Source organism: Harpia harpyja, chromosome 4, assembly GCF_026419915.1.
Source record: "Harpia harpyja isolate bHarHar1 chromosome 4, bHarHar1 primary haplotype, whole genome shotgun sequence".
NCBI lineage: Eukaryota > Metazoa > Chordata > Aves > Accipitriformes > Accipitridae > Harpia > Harpia harpyja.
Genome location: NC_068943.1, coordinates 4,352,966 through 4,371,000, shown reverse-complemented (window position 1 = coordinate 4,371,000; position 18,035 = coordinate 4,352,966). Strand labels below are relative to the sequence as shown.

Sequence of the window (18,035 nt, the reverse complement as noted above, 5' to 3'; positions counted from 1 at the left end):
ATGTGTGGCGATTGCATGTTTTATTTAGGACAGTGGAAAACTTATTCTGTTCTTGTTGACAACTGTTACAAAGATGTATATTTTTTTATTTGCCCAAAGTCTGAATATTTATAGGTGATTAAAATAAAGAGGTTGTTTAGCAGGTGCTGACTGCAATTTTGTAGTTACAGTATTGTAATCACTTCATGAGGTGTCTCTGTTGAGGAAATTATCTTTGTTTAATGCTAAAGGATGTAGGTAATCTGTCTCTAATGCCAAATTATTTCAGGGTGTGCACTTCACTTTTTCCCCTACATTTACGTAGATTGGAAAACTGAATGTTCCAAACAACTTCTGGAACAGTTTCCATACCAACTTTTATGTGCTAAAAATGTAATTAAGATTGTTCAACCCAAACATAAAAAAGAACTGGAATTTAATTTATATGGTGTTTTTGAAGGAAATACTGTTTCTTATTTAACTGGTTCTATTAGCATGGTGAATTTGAGTTTATCCTGGTAAAAGTCAGTAGCAAGCCACTGTCCCCTGTTGAAATGTAAGTAGGTGGAACCATGAGGAAATACTGAATTCAAAGAGGTGTCTATTCACAAACAGTACTTTTATGCCTTTTGAGTGAATTCATGGTAATCAGTTTAACATAAATAGTGCAATCCCATTAACGGCTAAGGTAAATAGCATTAGATGTAAACATCTTTTTTACATTGCTACATGACTTGATTTGTTCTGTTTATGGAAACGCTTCAAAACTTTTTAGCATTTCCTCTTTTGTATAAGTGGCTTATGACTCTTCTGATATCTCATCTTCTTCCTGCTGCATCAGCTTTGCATCCTTGTGCACCAGCCTGTGTTCTTCCCTTTTCTGTTTTATCGCTGACACCTCTGGAGCGGTGATGTTCTTACTCCCTTTTTTGGGCTTATTTTAAAAGCTAGAGGAGGGGTTTCTAAAGAGGGAGTATGCCTACTATTACTCCTGGTAATTCCTTACAGTTCTTTCTTCTCTCTGCAAGATGGCTGGTGTGTTTTGATAAAAATGAGTATTGTCTTGATACTGGTCAAACATGCCCGCTAGAGATGATTCAAGTATGTGGGTTGGGGAGCAGAGAATGGTGGAATGGATTTGGTAAGCATCTGATGATGCTATTACTTCTGACCAGCTTCTTGAAAGTCATCAGTTAGAAAACACTTGCTTTGATTTTAAAGTTATTAAACTTGGAAACGAACCAAACAATGGGAATAGGTTTACAGGTATTTTTTACTGCATGTAGTCTCCTCTTCCTCAATGCTTATTTTTATTTAAAAAATGAAAGTAGCTTCTTTATCTTCTGGCTGTAAGAAAGAAAAGGTCTCCTACAACCACTGTTTTTCTTATATGTGGGAAACCATATAGCTAGTCTAGCTGTTATCATTTTATTTTTTTCCTTAATCCAGTGGATTGATACAGCATACAGAAGTGTTCCCTTTGGCTATTTGATTGAAGGGCATACATTGGATCGCAGATGATATCAAAATAGATTTGGCTTTAAAAAGAATCAGGCTTGATTCTATGATACACTTATTGTCCTGAAGCATGTGGGGCAGTTAGGGCAAGATACGCAACAGCAGATATTCTGCATGTAAAGCTTTTAGTTTAAGTGGTGAATAACCTTGGGCTGGGGATATTCGAAGGACTAGTGCTGACCTATATCTTGTTGTGACAGCTGAGAGCAGCAGGTTGGAACTGCTGGATGAAATCCATACCCAGTTGCCCACTGTATTTTCTTCTTGTCACTACACAATGTCAAGTCAAAGACACTTTTTTCCTTTTTTTTTTTTTTTTTTTAAACTGTTGCTTATTCTAGCTGTTTACTAATTCGAAGAGAAGATAGCCCTGCTGCCATGGTAGTACAATGGGAAAAGTAATTGCAAACAGTGGCAGACTGTGTCCAGTTTGAGCATCCACCCTACATAACTAGGCCGAGGTAGAGTACAACTTCCAAATGTAATGAAGTGATGCTTTTCTTTCTCACTAGCCATTTTGGAGCCTGCTGATTTTGTTGGATCTCTGTATCAAGTTGTAAATGGTGTGTGAAATAAAACACTTCTCAGTTGATGGATATGGTCCTCATGCTTTCAAATCCTCTTCAAATTGCTGTAGTATGCTTTGTTTAGACCAGGCACAGAAGTCTACCTAAGGCATAATTCTCACTTTAGAAAGGAGATAGAAAGGGACGCCAGTAGGAACTAATTTTTTTTTTTTTTTAAATGGGGATGTATGTGCATATGTTGGTCTGCCTGTCTCTTCTTTTTTTTTTTTTAAGTTTTCTTTTAAAAATAATCTTCCTAATTTATATTCTCTGATGATATTTTTCCAAATAGATATTACTGGGTAGTGGTACTGGGTAGTTCCTTGATAGCCAGTATTAATTCCCACCCCTCTCTCCCAATTAAGACGACAAAAATTAGAGTCTTGAGAGTTATGTATGACTTGTCAGCAGCACATTGGGAGTCAAGGCAGGAATTTATTAATTCTTGACTCTAAGCTTGAGATCCAGTTTCTGGTGATATGGTCTCTCTATTAAAAAATATATATAAATCTGTTCTTAGCTTGTGTATCCTTATTGCATAACTTTCACTAAATGAATATATGTATTAGATGAATGCTTAAAAATTTTTATATATATATATATTCCAAAATGTGTTCTTTGTCTAAAACGTTAGTATGAGGTTTAGTCTGTTGTGTTTTGTAGTGGCACTTTGGTATGATAACGTCATTCTACTCTTTGAGAAGTTATACTGTCAAGTGGGATAGGGCTTGGGATCCCTGTGTGCCTCTGAAGTGAAAGAATGGAAACTCTGCAGCTGAAAGTCATTTAGGAATTAGGCTTGCTTAGTGATTTCAGTATATAGGCATGAATCATGACTCAAAAGCTACTAAAACAGCAGTGTCTGCCTTATCACAATTTATTTTACCAATGTATTTTTAACTCCCAGCATAATGCTCTTAATGACCCAGAATCTGTCATTGGTCTCTATGCTAGACCCCTTTTTCAAGACAAAACGAGAATATCCCCAACACATTATCCTATCGGCCAAGGAAAGTTGGAGCGCAGTGCAACTTTGAAAGTGCCCTGTATGCACATAATAGTAGCAATACTGTTTGAACCACCTGCACCATTTTCCAGCCACCTAGGAGCAATACCTGTAGCCAGGCTGGAGTGTATTTAGCTCGGCAGAGCTGTGGCGTTTGTCTCGGTAGAGCAACTGGAAAAGGAAGGCAAGGCATGTTCTTTCTTCTTCTCTTCCACACTGGTCTGATAACGATAGACACACATATTTCCTAAACCAGCCGTGGTTTTTGTGTCTGAAGCTGTTGCCAGCAGATGTCAATGATTTTTTTAATAGCTAATTTATTTTCTTGCTCTATTTTTAATTTCTTTTTCTTTTTTTTTTTTTTTTAAACTTTAGCAGGCTCAGGCAGGTTACAAATATGGGATGTCATCTTAGTAATGACTCCACAAAGAAAACTGAAGTAGTAAAACAAAGCGTTTGCCACAGTGGAGTGTTTTTGTTGCGTTCAGCCTCTCTACTAGGTTTTACAAAGAGGATCACTTCCCTGGTGAATGCTTGAAGAAAGCTCTTGCTGATTAGAGGTGATGAAGGCCACCACTTCTCTCTCTTGTTTTGTTTTGATTCTCTTGTTGTTAAGCTGAGGAGCTGATGCCTGTTGTGTGCTCCTCTCCTCAGTCTCTAGGCTGGCATGCTCCCATTTCTAAAGTGAGATATACCAAAAGAGCTAATGATAATTTGCATCTATAAGTGCTACTTTACAGAAAAGAGAGATAATTTGAATGTGTGCACATGTGTTTGCTTTATTCTAGTGCTTATGGGCTATTTGCTCTTCTTGTGATTAAGGACTGCCCATTCTATGAATGTACTTAATACTTTGAAAACTTGAAAGAAATGATGGCACCCCACACAATGTCAAAATGTGCATTTGAAGTAAAAGCCCAGCAATTCAGATCTTCTGGTCTTGTTCATAGCAGGTAAAAGGCTGCCTTGATGACACTTAGAGCAAACGAATTTCTCTCCCGCAGTCATGCACTGAATAAATTGCTTGATCTAGTTTGGTACAAAAGGACATGATCTATAAATAGTTAACAGAGCTTTCTTCAGGACAAGTGATCTATAGACTGGAACTCTCTCTCTTGGGGTCTTTTAAAAAAGTAAGTGCTGATATGAACAAAAGGAAAGTTTGTTTAAAAAAAAAAAAAAGGTGGCCTTTTTAATGAGATTGAAATTCACATACTTTAACTTCCTTTTGAAAGCATCTGGCCAACCACTTCAAAAGTCCAAAAAGCTAACCTTACAGTCACTTGAAGTAAAGAAGAAAAAACGTCAGTCCATTAATCTGATGTGAATATATTGTCAATAACTACAAGCTGAAAATGCAAGCTAAAACAACTGGTTAATCTGAATCAAAGAAATTGCTGTCATAGAAGCATCGGTGAATTCAGTTTTTATTTGAAAGCCGCTGTTTCGGGCTTAAAGGAACTTTTCCTCTCTTTATGACATTTTTATGAGTTTGTCGATACACTGCATTGTTGGCCACAGGGTCTCTCTGTCCTATTTGCTCTTTCATGCACTTTTTTCACAGCTAATCTTGCAGGTTTTTAGACTATTGCTAATTGTGATAAGCAAAACTTTTAAGACATTTTAGTGTGCTAAAGGAAGCATCCACCTACCAAGTTTCTTCATGTGGCATTCTCAGAAGAAAGCAGAAGAAATAGTTATCTATGGAAACAAAAGGAACAAGCCTCCCTTTTTATGGCATTTTCAGCTTTGCTTCTTTTTTCATTGAGATGAGGCCAGTCATCCTGAAGGTGGTGTCAATGTGGATTTCCCTAAAAAAGCCTGTATGACCTGTGCATGTAAAATTGGGGTTTTAGTGGCAGTGTTGCGTGCAGGCCAGGGCGGTGATGACGGCAAAGGGACTGGCGCATGTTGCTGGTGTGGATGTTAATCCAGTCAGTGTCTTCAGATACATGCTAGTGTGTGTATGCACCACAGCTAGCACAAGGACCAGCACCAACAAGTATGTTGCGTGCAAATATGACTGGGCAGAGCTTAAGAAGCAGAGATATGACTGTGAGTGCTTGGGGGCCAGAAGGATCCTTCACCAGAGTGAGGAGAAGACCATCTATGTTTATAGGTTTGCCATGGGTTTTGGGAGAGGCAAATCATTCTGTGCCTACAGAGAAGCTGACAGCCAAGTGTCTGGACTATGAAATCACTTGGGCAGGTGAAGGCTACTGACTTGATCAGTTAAAAAAATGTAAAATAGCATGGTGGGAGTATGTTACAGACCACCTGATCTAGGTGAAGAAGTAGACAAGACTTCTTTAAACAACTGGAGGAAATCTCTGTGTCACAGAACGTGGTCCTCATAGGGGACCTTGACATCTTCTGGAAGGGCAACATGGTGGGATGCAAGGAGGAAGGTTTCTGAAGGGTGTTTGGGATAACTGGTTGATGCTGGTACTGGATGGGTGAACTGGTGTTGATGCAGCCAGATCTGCTATTCCGTGTCAAGGTTGAAGATATGATAATGACTGCCTGGGCTGTGGCAACCACGAAATAAAGGGTTGGCGTTCAGGATCCTGAAGGAGGTGAGGAACAAGATTAGCAGGGTGCAGACCCCGGACTTCAGGCTAGTGGACTTCAGGTTATTCTTTATTTAGCAGGTAGGGAGAGTTCCATGGGAGACAGTTCTGAAGAGCAAAAGAGCTCAGAAAAGCTGGCAGGTCTTTAAGGACAGCATCCTCTAAGTGCAAGAATACTCTGGAAAATAAGCACCTTGAGCAGGAAAAACGCTTCATTAAGAACAGGTATAATGGCAGAGCTCCAGTGCAAAAAGGCAGTATCTGAGAGGTGGAAGCAGAGACAGGATGCAAAGGAGGAATTTAGAAAAATTGTCCAGGCATGGAGGGTTGGTGTTAGGAAAGCCAGAGCTTACCTTGACAGTTGCAAGGAATGTTAGGAGCAAACAAGAAGAGCTTCTACTGCGGCATTAATTATAAAAAGCTGAAAAGGGGAAATGCTGCATCAACGAAGGGATTACAAGTGATTTGGTAACAACAGACGCAGGTAAACCCGAGACATCTAGTGACTTCTTTGCTTCACTCTTCATCAGGAAGGTCTCCCAGACCTCTGTTATTAGTGAAAGAGTTTAGGGAGGAGGCAGAAGCAGATCAAGTTGGTGATTGGGAGAGTTGGAAACGCATGGAAATGCATGGAATCAGACAGACTGCATCCAAGAGTGCCGAGAGAGCTGACTGATGTGGTAGCGAGCCTGCACTCTGTACCTTTGAAAGGTCATGTCATGAAGGTTGAGGGAGGTCCCTCTTTACTGGAGAAAAGCAAATGTTGCACCAGTCTTCAGAAAAGGCCAAAAGCAAATCCCATGGAACTACAGCCTGGTCAGCCTCACTCCAATCCCTGGGAAGTTCATAAGGTGAGTCCTCTTGGAGCACATTTCTGGGCACATAAAGAAGGTGATAGGTAACAGCCAGTGTGAATTTACTGAGGGCTGATCAACCTGACAGCCTTCTATGATCAATTGACAGGATTTGTGGACTGGGGGAGAGCAGTGAATGTCATTTACCTTGACTTTAGTGAGTTTTTTGACACCATCTTGCACAACCAGATGAATAAAAGGCCAGTTGAGTGATCAGGCTCAGTGAGTCATGTTTAATGGGTTGTACTCTACTCAGAAGTCACCAGGGGTCTGCAAGGGTCTGTATTGTGACCAGTCCTGTTCAACAACCTCATCAATGACCTGGAGGAGGCAATGGGGATGCATGGTCATAAAATTTACAGAAGACATAGAACTGGGGAAGCTGCTCATTACAGTCACAGGCAATGCTGCCACCCAGTGGGACCTAGACAGGCAAGAGGAATGGGCTAATGGGAACTTTGTATAACTAAACAAAGTCAATGTCTTTCTCGTGGACACAGTATCTAGATGTGGTCTGAGTTTTGAGCTGAGGGGTCTAATCACTTCCCTCTATCAGCAGACTATACTTTTGTTAACAGACCACAGGACACTGTTAGCCATCTTTGCTGCCAGGGCATGCTGTTGACTCATTCATGTCCAGCGGACATGTCTGATCTCCAAGTCCTTCTCCACAGAGCTGCTCCCCAGCCAGTCAGGTCCCAGCCTGTATCATTGCAATGGGCTTTTCCTTCCCACGTGCTGGACTTAACAATTTGTCTTGAATTTCACAGTTTCCATTAGCCCCTTCCTCTTGCCTGTCTAGGCCCCTCTGGATGGCAGCCCTGCCCTAGAGTGTGTTAACTGTTTGCCCCAGTTTTGTGCCGTCTGTAAGCTTGACAAGAGTACACTCTGTTACCTCTTCCATGACATGACCCTGAAAAATGTCAAACTCTTAATGGGTAGTCAGACCTTGGGTCACTGGCAAATACAGTCCAAAGAACAGGAGAAAAAGCATATACAAGAAGAAGGAGCTTAACTAGTAAGAACCTACATGGGAAATCTTTATGGGTTTCTTTCCATGACATTTCTTTGCATCTGTGACATTTGCATCACATTTCTTTGAATGACAACATGTGAAGTGCTATTTGGTTGATACTATTTCCTAATGTAGCAGATATGACTCCTTTTTTATTCAAGGTACTTAAAAACAATGTGGGGGAGTTGGATAAAATTGTATAAGAAGACCCAATAATTGCCAAGAGAACTCTGCAAATGACCACGAGTGCTTACACGCTCCAGGTGGCTGGTAATTTTCATGATAAGGAAGTGTGTTGTGATGATTAGCTTTGGGAATATAGAGAGATGCAAGATAGTGTTTGAGCTCTCCTGCTGACTGGGAAAGAGGTTTTTTTTTTTTTTAACATTGAGGACTAGCAAAATATTTTACAAAATGCCTGGGGTTTCATGCGTCGCGCTTCTAAAGGAAGCCTTAGACTCATGAGCTGCCCCATAAAGACTTTGCTCTCATTCCTAAGCATACATGGGACTGCAAAAGGTAAGGGATCATAGCTTTGGCACAGGACAGTCTTCACTTGCCTTTTCTATTCCATGTGCTGCTCCATTAGCTGGACAGTAGATTAGATGGGTATTTCAGGAATTTTGTGAAAACTGTTTAGGAACCAAAACCCGCTTTGTCCAACTCAGTTTGGCTTAGTCTGAGATCGCTGTGGACTAACTGTTAGTGAATACTGCTGCCTACAGCTGGACCTTCTATTACCACACCATGCTATGAATCCTCCGCCCGCCCCCTCTTCTGCACAAGAAGCGATACCTATCCCTTATCTGACTCATAAAAATGAAAAGAATCTCCTTGCTGTTTTGGCATGGGTGGTGGTGTTTAGCAGTAATGGAGGTGAAGAGGCTTCTGCCCGAGACAGTTACTTTTCCCAGAGAAGAGGCCATCTTTACTTTGTGTAGGCTTGAGTAAAGTCCTTAAACATGTATGCTACCTCATGTTTACGACAGCGATGCTTGCTGCCATTGTTCGTTCCTTGCAGGATGATTTTAAGGTTTCAGTTTGTAGAGCCTTGCTGCCCACTGGATGTGCCTTAGATTTACAGCTAAATTAATGCCAGTTGAAGGGATTGGAGTCTATGACACTGAATATTCATAAGTCTCTGGTGAATAGTAATGTCTGTTTTCCTGAAAGGTAGCATCTTCATGGGCAGCTGTCTTGACCAGACAAAGATTTCAGCAAGGCAGGTCTGCAGAGGATGACTTTTCATTTGATTGATCTGATCGACTAGGGAATGCCATCAGTTCTCTTATAGCAAGAGGTAGAATTAAGGGTTGTAAGGAATTAGGGTAGGGGTGGCATAACCAGTAGTTAGGGCCAGGACTCTTTAGGCCAGGAGTTAAACCAAAAGCATCAAGTTAAACACCATGCTGGAAGGCAAAATTGGAACTATGGGATTAAGTCAGCAGACTTAAGTTAGTCAGTCTCAAGGCTGGCATGAGGAACTTCAGGCATAATATTTTGAAGCATCAGGCAGGAAACAAATGCTTGAGCTGCCCTCCAGTCTCCTGGAAAACCACCTTCATTTCCAGGAGAAAAGTAGTGACATGTGCCAGATGTATGCGAGACTCTGCATTAGTAAATTAACAGGGCTATAACACTCAGGCTTGTGCTGCCTCCTTTAATTGCCTGACATGCATATAGAATGCCAAATGATGTTCTCTAAAGGAAACTGAATGCAGATTATGCTTTGCAGCTCTTTGCACTATTGGTTAGCTGGTACCTATCATGCTGAACATCAGGAGCTCAGTCCACAAGAGGTGAAGGGGCTGCTACTTGTGTAGTTCAGGTGCATGCCAGCGAAAGTCTGCAAAGTTGTGACAGTAGAGTAAGCCGTTGACCTTTTTCTAGCATCGTGCCTTGGACTTGTCATTCTTCTTTCTGAGACCTAATTTACAATAGCTTTTGAATTGGAAATAATTGTAAAGGAGGACCACGGCTGCTTTTATCTTTTATGCCCTTACACAGGGACAAACAATCCTATTTAAAAAAAAAAATAAAAATCCACGACCACCACACCACGTTGACGTATTGTAGCAATGGTTTAAACAACCATAGTTACTATAGAATAATTCCCCCATGCAACACAACATGATGTGCGTATGCATGCATACGCACACATGCATACACTTGGAGCCGAGTAGCTGAGGACTACTAGCTACTACAAGGTAGACTATATAGCTGTGGTGTAAAGTACAATGTGGCCCGCTGCGTGAGTGATTGGACTGGGATCTCCTCCCTGCAGTTGAAGTGTTGGTATCCGTTGAGTGCTGATTCATTCCTGGCTGTCTTATGAGCCCAGAAACAAAATAAAACAGGAAATAGTCAACATAATTCTTTAGTAGTCGTCCTCGTGTCCCCCTTCACACCCCCCCACCCCCCCAAGACTAAAGCAAAAAGGCCCTGGTTTTATTGCAGTATTTGTTAGCTTCTATTATCATATCCATTGCTAAAGGAGGAATGAAGGCAAATGCAAGCTTCTGACAAGTCCTTCGAACATCTTATCTATTCCCCTGCCTCTGCCAACTAACCTTACTAGGCTGTTGGCTGCCAAGCTGTGGAAGGAAGATTTGCTCTATTAGGTAAAACACTGGTTTGATTTCAACCCCCAACTGGTGTTTGGGTTTTTTTTTTTTTGTTCCCCCCCTGCCTGCTTTCCGCTTGTTTGTAGTGAAAGTAACATGCCCACTACATGGTAAATCTCTTACCCTCAGTTCTTGTTAATTTTCTCTGATGGCTTGACCTCCTGGTTTTGTCATCCTACCTATTGGAGCAGAGATAGCCAACTTCTTTGTGATCCTCTTGGCTTCACATCGTCTTCCCCAGTTGCACATACCATGGTGAGACCCAGGTGAAAGCAGCTAAGAACCTGTAGCTCCATTCTGTGAGAAGACTGCTGCAGTTTACTGGGGTATGCATTGGTTCAAATAACACCACCCACGCCGCTCTAGCCCTTTATTCTTTCTTGAATGGGGAAAACATAGTCGAGGCAATATATTGTCTGCTGGTTTTTCTATTGCGTGTGAGCAGCCATAGTGTTCCTAGAGTGCCACGGTTTGTTTAGACCTACCATCTGGCTGCTTGCATCTCTTCTTTCAGGGTGGTTTCCATCAGAAATTTTTCGATACTAACGTAATCTGGAATCAATGATGGCTAGACTTGTATAGACCTTTGTGAGGGATTTTTAACAGGTTATTTACCACTGTGACACACTTGGTTTACTTCTCTTTTGTTCATCTGTACAGTGACAAAAGAGCTAATGATTAAATTGAGTTTGTTGTGGAGGTATTGACTTGCATCTTGCCACTGGAACACCCTTCACTAGGAATATAGATATCGACTATAGATTTTCTGTAAGGCTGCGTGTAAATCCCGTGGTGCAACAAGCACAGTGTACATTTGAAGTTTTTTTTGGTGGTCAGGAGCCTGGTATGCTTTCATACCATCTCCCCTTCTTCCTGGAGAAACATGGTAAATGATGTTTTCAGACCGAGGCTCCAGTGCAGACAGTCTTTCTTTGGTTATAGCGATAGTGACAGACAGCTTTTTAAATAATTGCCTTACGAAAGTTCAATTGGTAATCAAAGAGGGCTGAGACAGAGCACTGGAATTGCTTTTCTCCATTTGGAAAGTCTTTTTCAGATGTTTCTGCTGTTCTCAATAAAGACAGTATTTGCTGATTCAGGTTTGCTGAGAGCGGGCGAGGTTCACCGCCGTGTTCCAGCTGCTTTGCGGTGCTCTGGCAATGCAAACCAGCTGCAGGTCTGGTTTAACTCAAGCCAGGTTTATGGCTGGTTTGCATCACTGGAGCAGTGTAAAGTACCTAAAGCATGCCAGCTAATCCGGCCTATTGCTGAACCATTATAAATGACTTGTTTTTCTTCTTGTTCTTTACATGTAACTTTATTTATAGTTAAAGCCCGTAGAAATTGAGTAGATTGTATCACTAAGACAGATTTTGAGTTCTAAACTAAAGTCTATAAAACTAGAGGTTTTTTAAGCCAGAGCTTTTTCTTCTTAACTGAAATAAAATTGTCAGATTACACATTGCTCCTCTGCACTTCTGTGTTATGGATTTCTTTTAAGTTACACTAGGATTACAGTTGCCTGTTCTTATTATAAGATGAAATAATGATTAGCCTGAGATCTAAGAGAGTAGGCTTTGTAAGTTTTATTCTGCAGAATGTGGGCTCAGCTTTTATTCTAAATGCAGTAATTTTCCTCTAGTTTACTGAGAATGTATGCAATATTTGTGTCATTATCAATATTGTCTGTAATTTACTGATTGAAAATATTTTGGAGGTTTTGAGAGAGGAAGGAAATCAGCCAACCATGATGATTTTTCTTCTGTTTATAGTAAAATATGTAACCGAAATCATATTTACCTACCTTGGATAGCATGATGAGTGTTCAAAACAAGCCACAAATATTAATGATTAATTATATTAGTCCATGTATAGTATTTTTTTTTCCATAATCCAGCTCTTCCTCTGAGGCTCTTACAGTGTTGAATGCGTGATGTGTATTTTTAAACAGTATTATACATAGAAGAATGTCAGAAGTGTCATTACAGCTACTCTGATCTACACTTTCTTCAGAACTCAGAATTTTTGCTCTTCACCTAGAAATATTTTTGTATAAAGATTATGGGATGATTCTTTAAAAAAAAAATTCTTTCTGGATAAACATACTGGCATTTAAATCAGAAATTGTATTCCTCTGATCAGCTGTATATTGGAAGAAAACATGACAGAATTTGCAAAGTTTTTCTAGACTTTGAGGCAAAGCACCAAAGAATTAATTACTGCCTCGTATTAATTAAGATAACAATGCAAAACCCTTCATTAGAAGCATAGGAAAAGTTCTTCCTTGGTCCTTGGAGAGAATATTATATGCAAGCCCTGTTGTGTGGGTTGCAAGGTGTCACTGGAATTTATATGCATTACTTGTCTAATTGCAGTAAATGTAGCATGTCCAGATAGGTTTAAAAGTTGGATGGCTGTTTGTTACTTGCTGGAAATCACTTGAAACCTTGCTACTCGGAGGCAGCTGTTCACAGGTCCTTCACCTCTCCCCAGAGATAGCTGGAAGACTCTGTTGTTGGACCCTGTCTTTTATGGCAGAAGCAGTAAACATGACAGGTTGTTTGGGAGCCATCTGTTTTAAAATGGTTGCTGCTTTGTATGCAGTAATGAACTTGAGATCAGTTTTCTGTCTGTCTTCATAGTAACAGCCTTGTTTGGTGTCACAACAGGTGGAAGTTGATGGGATGAAACTAAACGTGACCAGCGAGTGGAACCTGGCTTCACCCTTATTGTCTGTCACCATTGATGGCACTCAGAGGACTATACAGGTAAACTCACCAACACTTCATTTGTAGAGCTGAGATAACCACAAGCCTTTGGGTATCCAAATAATACTGATATGTGGGGTCTAAACTTGCTGCATCCTAAAAATAATGTGACGTTGTGTGAATAACATAATCTTTCTGCTTTGAATACATCCTTAGCTTCAGTGGAGTGAACTTGTCTCAAAGTTACTTATCTAGAGTTTGGAATATCTTTCTTTTAAAGAGAACTTGCTTGTTTTAGACAGAAATTTACCCCGGTTTCTAGGATCTCTTTACTTAATGGCTGTGAGGAGATATAGTTTCTTAATCACTTAAGAAATAAAGAATGGATTACTGCAAAAAAAACCCCCAAAACCAAACCAAAAAACAAATAGACCCGAAAAACCAACCAAAACCCATGTGGGGTCCTGCAGTAAAATTATTCCTCGTGTTCGGATCCTGTGATGTTTTTCCACTTTTGGGCCTTTGCAATTTGAATGTCACAGGACAGTGCATCTCCCATGTAATGTGTTTTTTTATATGCTTTTATGAAATATGATTAGTTCCATGATTTGAGAAGAAAAATGTAGAAAACACCCAAACTTGTGTGGCTCTAAGAAAAGAGGACCAAAAAGATTAATGTAGTTGTATATTCTTTCCTTCTGGCCACTAATGTGTTTGAAATCAACTCCAAACAAAAAGGCGTGCCTTTAACGGCCTTGTAAATTTTCTGAAGGCAATGCCAGTCAGGATTTATATATTTGTTGACAAATCCTTTATTTATAAATATCTATTGATCCTGGTAATACTGAAAGGAGAAAAAAAAATAATCAAAACTTGTGGAGTTATTGAAAATATCTTTCTTCATACAACAATATCTCCTTTCCTATACATTTATCAGTGATACAGTGGTCAGACTTCTGATAATTTACAGTGAAATGTGTGAATTTATTTTTTCATTTTCACTCCTGGTAAATTACCCAACTGGAAATACTGTCTTTGCTTTGACTGAATTATAAGACTGCAACTTGAAAATAAAAAATATTGTATCTTTCAAGGTTAGTGTTGACCGAGAGTGAAATATTCATTATGTGCCCAGGTAAATTACAGACTTAAGTTTTGTAGATTGCTTGGAAGGTTAATGCCAGCCTCAGGGCTTGTGTATATCTAAAATAATTTTTTATTTTAAAGTGTATTTTTATATTTTAATACTGGTCCATTTTGGTGCTGTTTTATAAAGTACATTCCTAATTTTGAGTAGGAGACAATACTGATGTATGAATACATAAAATCTGCCTAGGAGAAAAGCATTATATTTAGAATGGATAACCATATTCAGAAGGCCTCATTGCAAACTATATAACAACTTTATGGCTGGATACAGATCTTGGAGTATAACTAATAGTAGTAAGACCAGTTAACTAAAAGTGTAATATTAGAACTGGCACATAAAATTAGTTTAAAAATTAATGATCATGAGAGCTGCACATGCTTTCTTCTAGGAGCTGAGCCAGCAATAGTGTTACTTGCACTCCCTGAGTATGACCAAACTGTATGAAATACTGCAGGGCTAGCCACAGCAACAAGCAATAATCTGGCTGCATGCTATCTATCCAACAGAATGTGGAGTAAGCACATATGTTGTTTCTTTCTCAGATTTTATCTGTAAGTCTTTGCTTTTAGCAAAGAAACCCAGTAGCTTGAAAAGTTATTAATCTTTTAGTGTATATATGTAAATTTATGGGAACCTTAAACTTGACCTCTGATATCCACTCACTGGAATCTAAATTGGTTTTTTGGTTATATATTTCTGCAGACTTGCCCCACTGCAAGAACCAAATTAGACAAGTGTATTCCTATAGGTCAATTTGTCTCCAAAAGCAATTGACCCCTGAGTCTTGAAGTATCTTCTTTCAGCAAGACTTAGCCCTAGAGCCATTTAAGCAACAAATATGGATGAATCGAATAATTCCAGCTGTGCTTTATTAATTTTCAGCCAATCTAATTTCTCTTCATAGTTGGTTTCATTCTTCTAAATTTGCTCAACCAAATACAGTCTTTGTGAACATTATATTTCTTTGAAGGTTTGATTTATGCACCTTCGGCTCGATCCTGCAGTCTGGCCCCAATCCAGCAAAGCACTTAAGCATAGAAGCAGGAAATAAATAATTTTAAAATGTTTTGGTTTAAAATGTATTTATGTAAATTATAGTCTAGACATTCAAATTGTTGCATATCTGTCGCACACTTAAAAATAAGTAATTAAGCGTGCTGCCGTATTTCCACTCCTCTGCCGAAGGCTCAATGTGTATTAGAGCAGAGCGCCAACTCTGCCACAGAGTTAAGAAGGCCTATGAGTTTAAAAACCAGGTTTTCTGAGACTATTTGTAGAGTACGGGATGCGGGAATACATCTGAGTGCCTGAGGAGAGGTGTATGCCCTGGTCACAGTCTGTCTAGGGCATATCAGGGCACAAGTAGGATGCGTGGCAGCCCCCTCCCTCCCACTTTTGTTTCCTTTGCGAGGAAGCCCATCTGTGTGCAGCAGATGGGCGCTGCAGAGTGCCTGGCCAGGTCCCCAGATGATAGAGGGACCAGAACCCTGGGGGATACTGCAGGTCCGTTTGCCTGCAGCACAAGGGCTCTGAAATCTTTGTGCTGCTTTGGATTACTGTGAAATCCGTAGGATGCTACACAAAGCGATGAACCGATGAAAACTTGGAATCGTTTGAGCAGGAGGTTTCTGAGATACAGTTTTCAGGGATGAGGGTGTGGGCAGACCTCATAGCATTCCTTGAAGTACACAGATTCCGTCATGGTTTTTTGTTGTTGTTGTTTTTTAGTAGTTCCTTGGCTAATCCTAGTTTCTCAGCATTTTCTCCACTTACGACTAGACTCTACCTCTCATTTGGGGAGGCTGAATTTAACGCGTTGTGGAGTGTAGGATTTTGTTCACCAAGCAAATGAAATTTTTGTGTGCAGAAATACTTTGCCAAAACGGTTTCCCCTACCTGTTTCCAAAGACGTTAGTGGCTCAGAATTCGACTTAGACCTAGTTATTGTGAATTTGGACCGTGCCTTTGCTGACAATCAGAGAAGTAACTAGAGGCATGTGGTTACAATGTCTTCCTGAGGATTCAGATTTGAAAGGATTGGCTGTTACTTAATTGAAAATACATATTTAAAATACATTTATGTAAAAAATATGATTTGAATATGATATAGCCTTTCAGGCAATATTTAGAGTAAAAATAAATAAATGAGGTGCTTAATGATTCCTGTGAAGAGTGAGTGGAAAAGAGGAGGTTGGTTGAGTTGTGGAAAAGAACCGTAAGTACTCCAGTTGAAACTGGAAGGGAGAATAGTGGTTCAGAATGGTATCCTGGAAAGTAACGACAGTTGGAAGATAGGCAGCAGGCATATTTTGGGACAATGAGGCCGTTTTTATCCCTCTGTCTCTGCTCCCATGTACAAGTAACCTGGATTTCAGTGAGCCCTGTGCCTGCAGAAGTCATCATCTATGACCTCTTCCTTCTCCCTGTAAATATGAACCGGGGAGCGGGTGGAAGGGGAGAAGGGAAGAATAAGCTGCCTTTTCCATAGAGCTGAACATCTCCTTTTATTCCCTCATGTGAACCAGAATCTAAGGGGACCTCAAGATAAATCAATGAATCCATGAAGTCTAGCAGATGGACTTGAACCTAACTGCAAGTCTGTCCTTACTACAGTCAGGTTGCAAGTAACCGCCTTCTAGTGGGACATTGCGCAGGAAGATCAGGTATCTGCAGAGAGAGCAGGTTGCCCAAGAAAAAAAATACATGTAGGAGATCTTCAAACCCTCTTTGCTTTGGCACTACTTGTATTTGGGCAAGTTCTCAAAAACCACCCCACCGACCATCCAAATGCTGAGGCTGCTCTATAGCAACACCACATGGACAAATTTTACAACTCCTTAGTGCTGTTAAATGCTCTGCTTTCATCGATCCCATCATCAAAGGCTCAACCCATCCTTATATACCATGTACTTGCAGACAGTTCCCTATAGCAAAAGGATTCTGAGCCAGAATAAATTGTCACCACCTTTTGCCTACACTTTTGTACCTCTTCGTCGTATCATATGCACCCAGCCTTTCCACTGGCATATTGTCAGCTCCCATTGGTTTCACAGCTCTGCTAGTTTATGTAATGAAACCTTCCACCCTCTAAAGGTAGTGCAGGCATTCTGCCTGGAGCCTGGAAAACTCTTGGTGGCTTTTGGCAGCTTTGGCAAAGCAATTTTACAATGGCACTTGTGATGCCTTCTCTTTGAATTTCCTGGCTTTCAGAGGATTGGTCTCTGCTGAACTGAAGCTCTGTAGGTCATAGACAGAACTCAATTGGACAAGGTCCTGAGCAGCTCAATATTACTTTGACATTAGCCTTGCTTTGAACAGGGAATATGACTACCCGATTTTCAGAGGTCCCTTCCAGCCTAACTGTTCTGTGACTCTGTCGGATGTCCCAAACTCTGTGGTAAAAAGGTCTTTATCAGTCACAGCAAGGTGTAATTAAGAGAGTAATGGAGTTAGTAAACAAGAACATGATCCTGTAAAGCTGAAATCATCAGTCTCAAGCTTCAAGTATTTTTGTGAATGAAATACATGAAGATGTATCAGTGGAGTTTTCTCTATTTACAGTGTTATGGAGAATTCAATCATGGCATCACTTATTATTTTTTCATTTAATTTATTTATTGCATCAACAATTGCAGCAGGAGGAGTATATTCTACATCCTGGGACATGACATATTTAAGTGCTTCTCTGATACCATGTTTCTTTTGGTTATTATTTTGGTCTATAATAACAGAAAAAATGAAAATGCTGTAGGTTATGAAGCCTTTGTTCCTGGGAAATGTCTGACATTCTGGGAAATGTCTGACAGGAGAACAAAGCCCGTGCCCTAATATTCATTTCCTTCAACCCTGTGGAGACTTTTTTCAAACATACGTGTAATTTTTTTTTGAAAAATTACCCATATATACATTTATAGATTTTACTGTTTTGAGATCTCAGATGTAATCTGTGATAATGATATATTATACAGGTTTCAGGTCTAAAGTACCATTACTTCAGCACACTCATTTTCTTAAACCCTGAAAATGATTTTGGGAAGCTGTAGTG

The 18,035-nt window shown here is 40.0% G+C and overlaps 1 protein-coding gene across 4 annotated transcripts in view; it reads left to right on the top strand.

Annotated features, from left to right (window-relative positions):
* The window catches only part of PCCA (propionyl-CoA carboxylase subunit alpha), a 301,407-nt gene that overhangs the window by 213,707 nt on the left and 69,665 nt on the right, over positions 1–18,035 (top strand). For all 4 annotated transcript variants that reach the window (XM_052785694.1, XM_052785695.1, XM_052785697.1 and 1 more), the window contains one exon: positions 12,802–12,900. In XM_052785694.1, the coding sequence (XP_052641654.1) occupies positions 12,802–12,900 (99 nt within the window). The remainder of the gene's footprint in view (positions 1–12,801; positions 12,901–18,035) is intronic.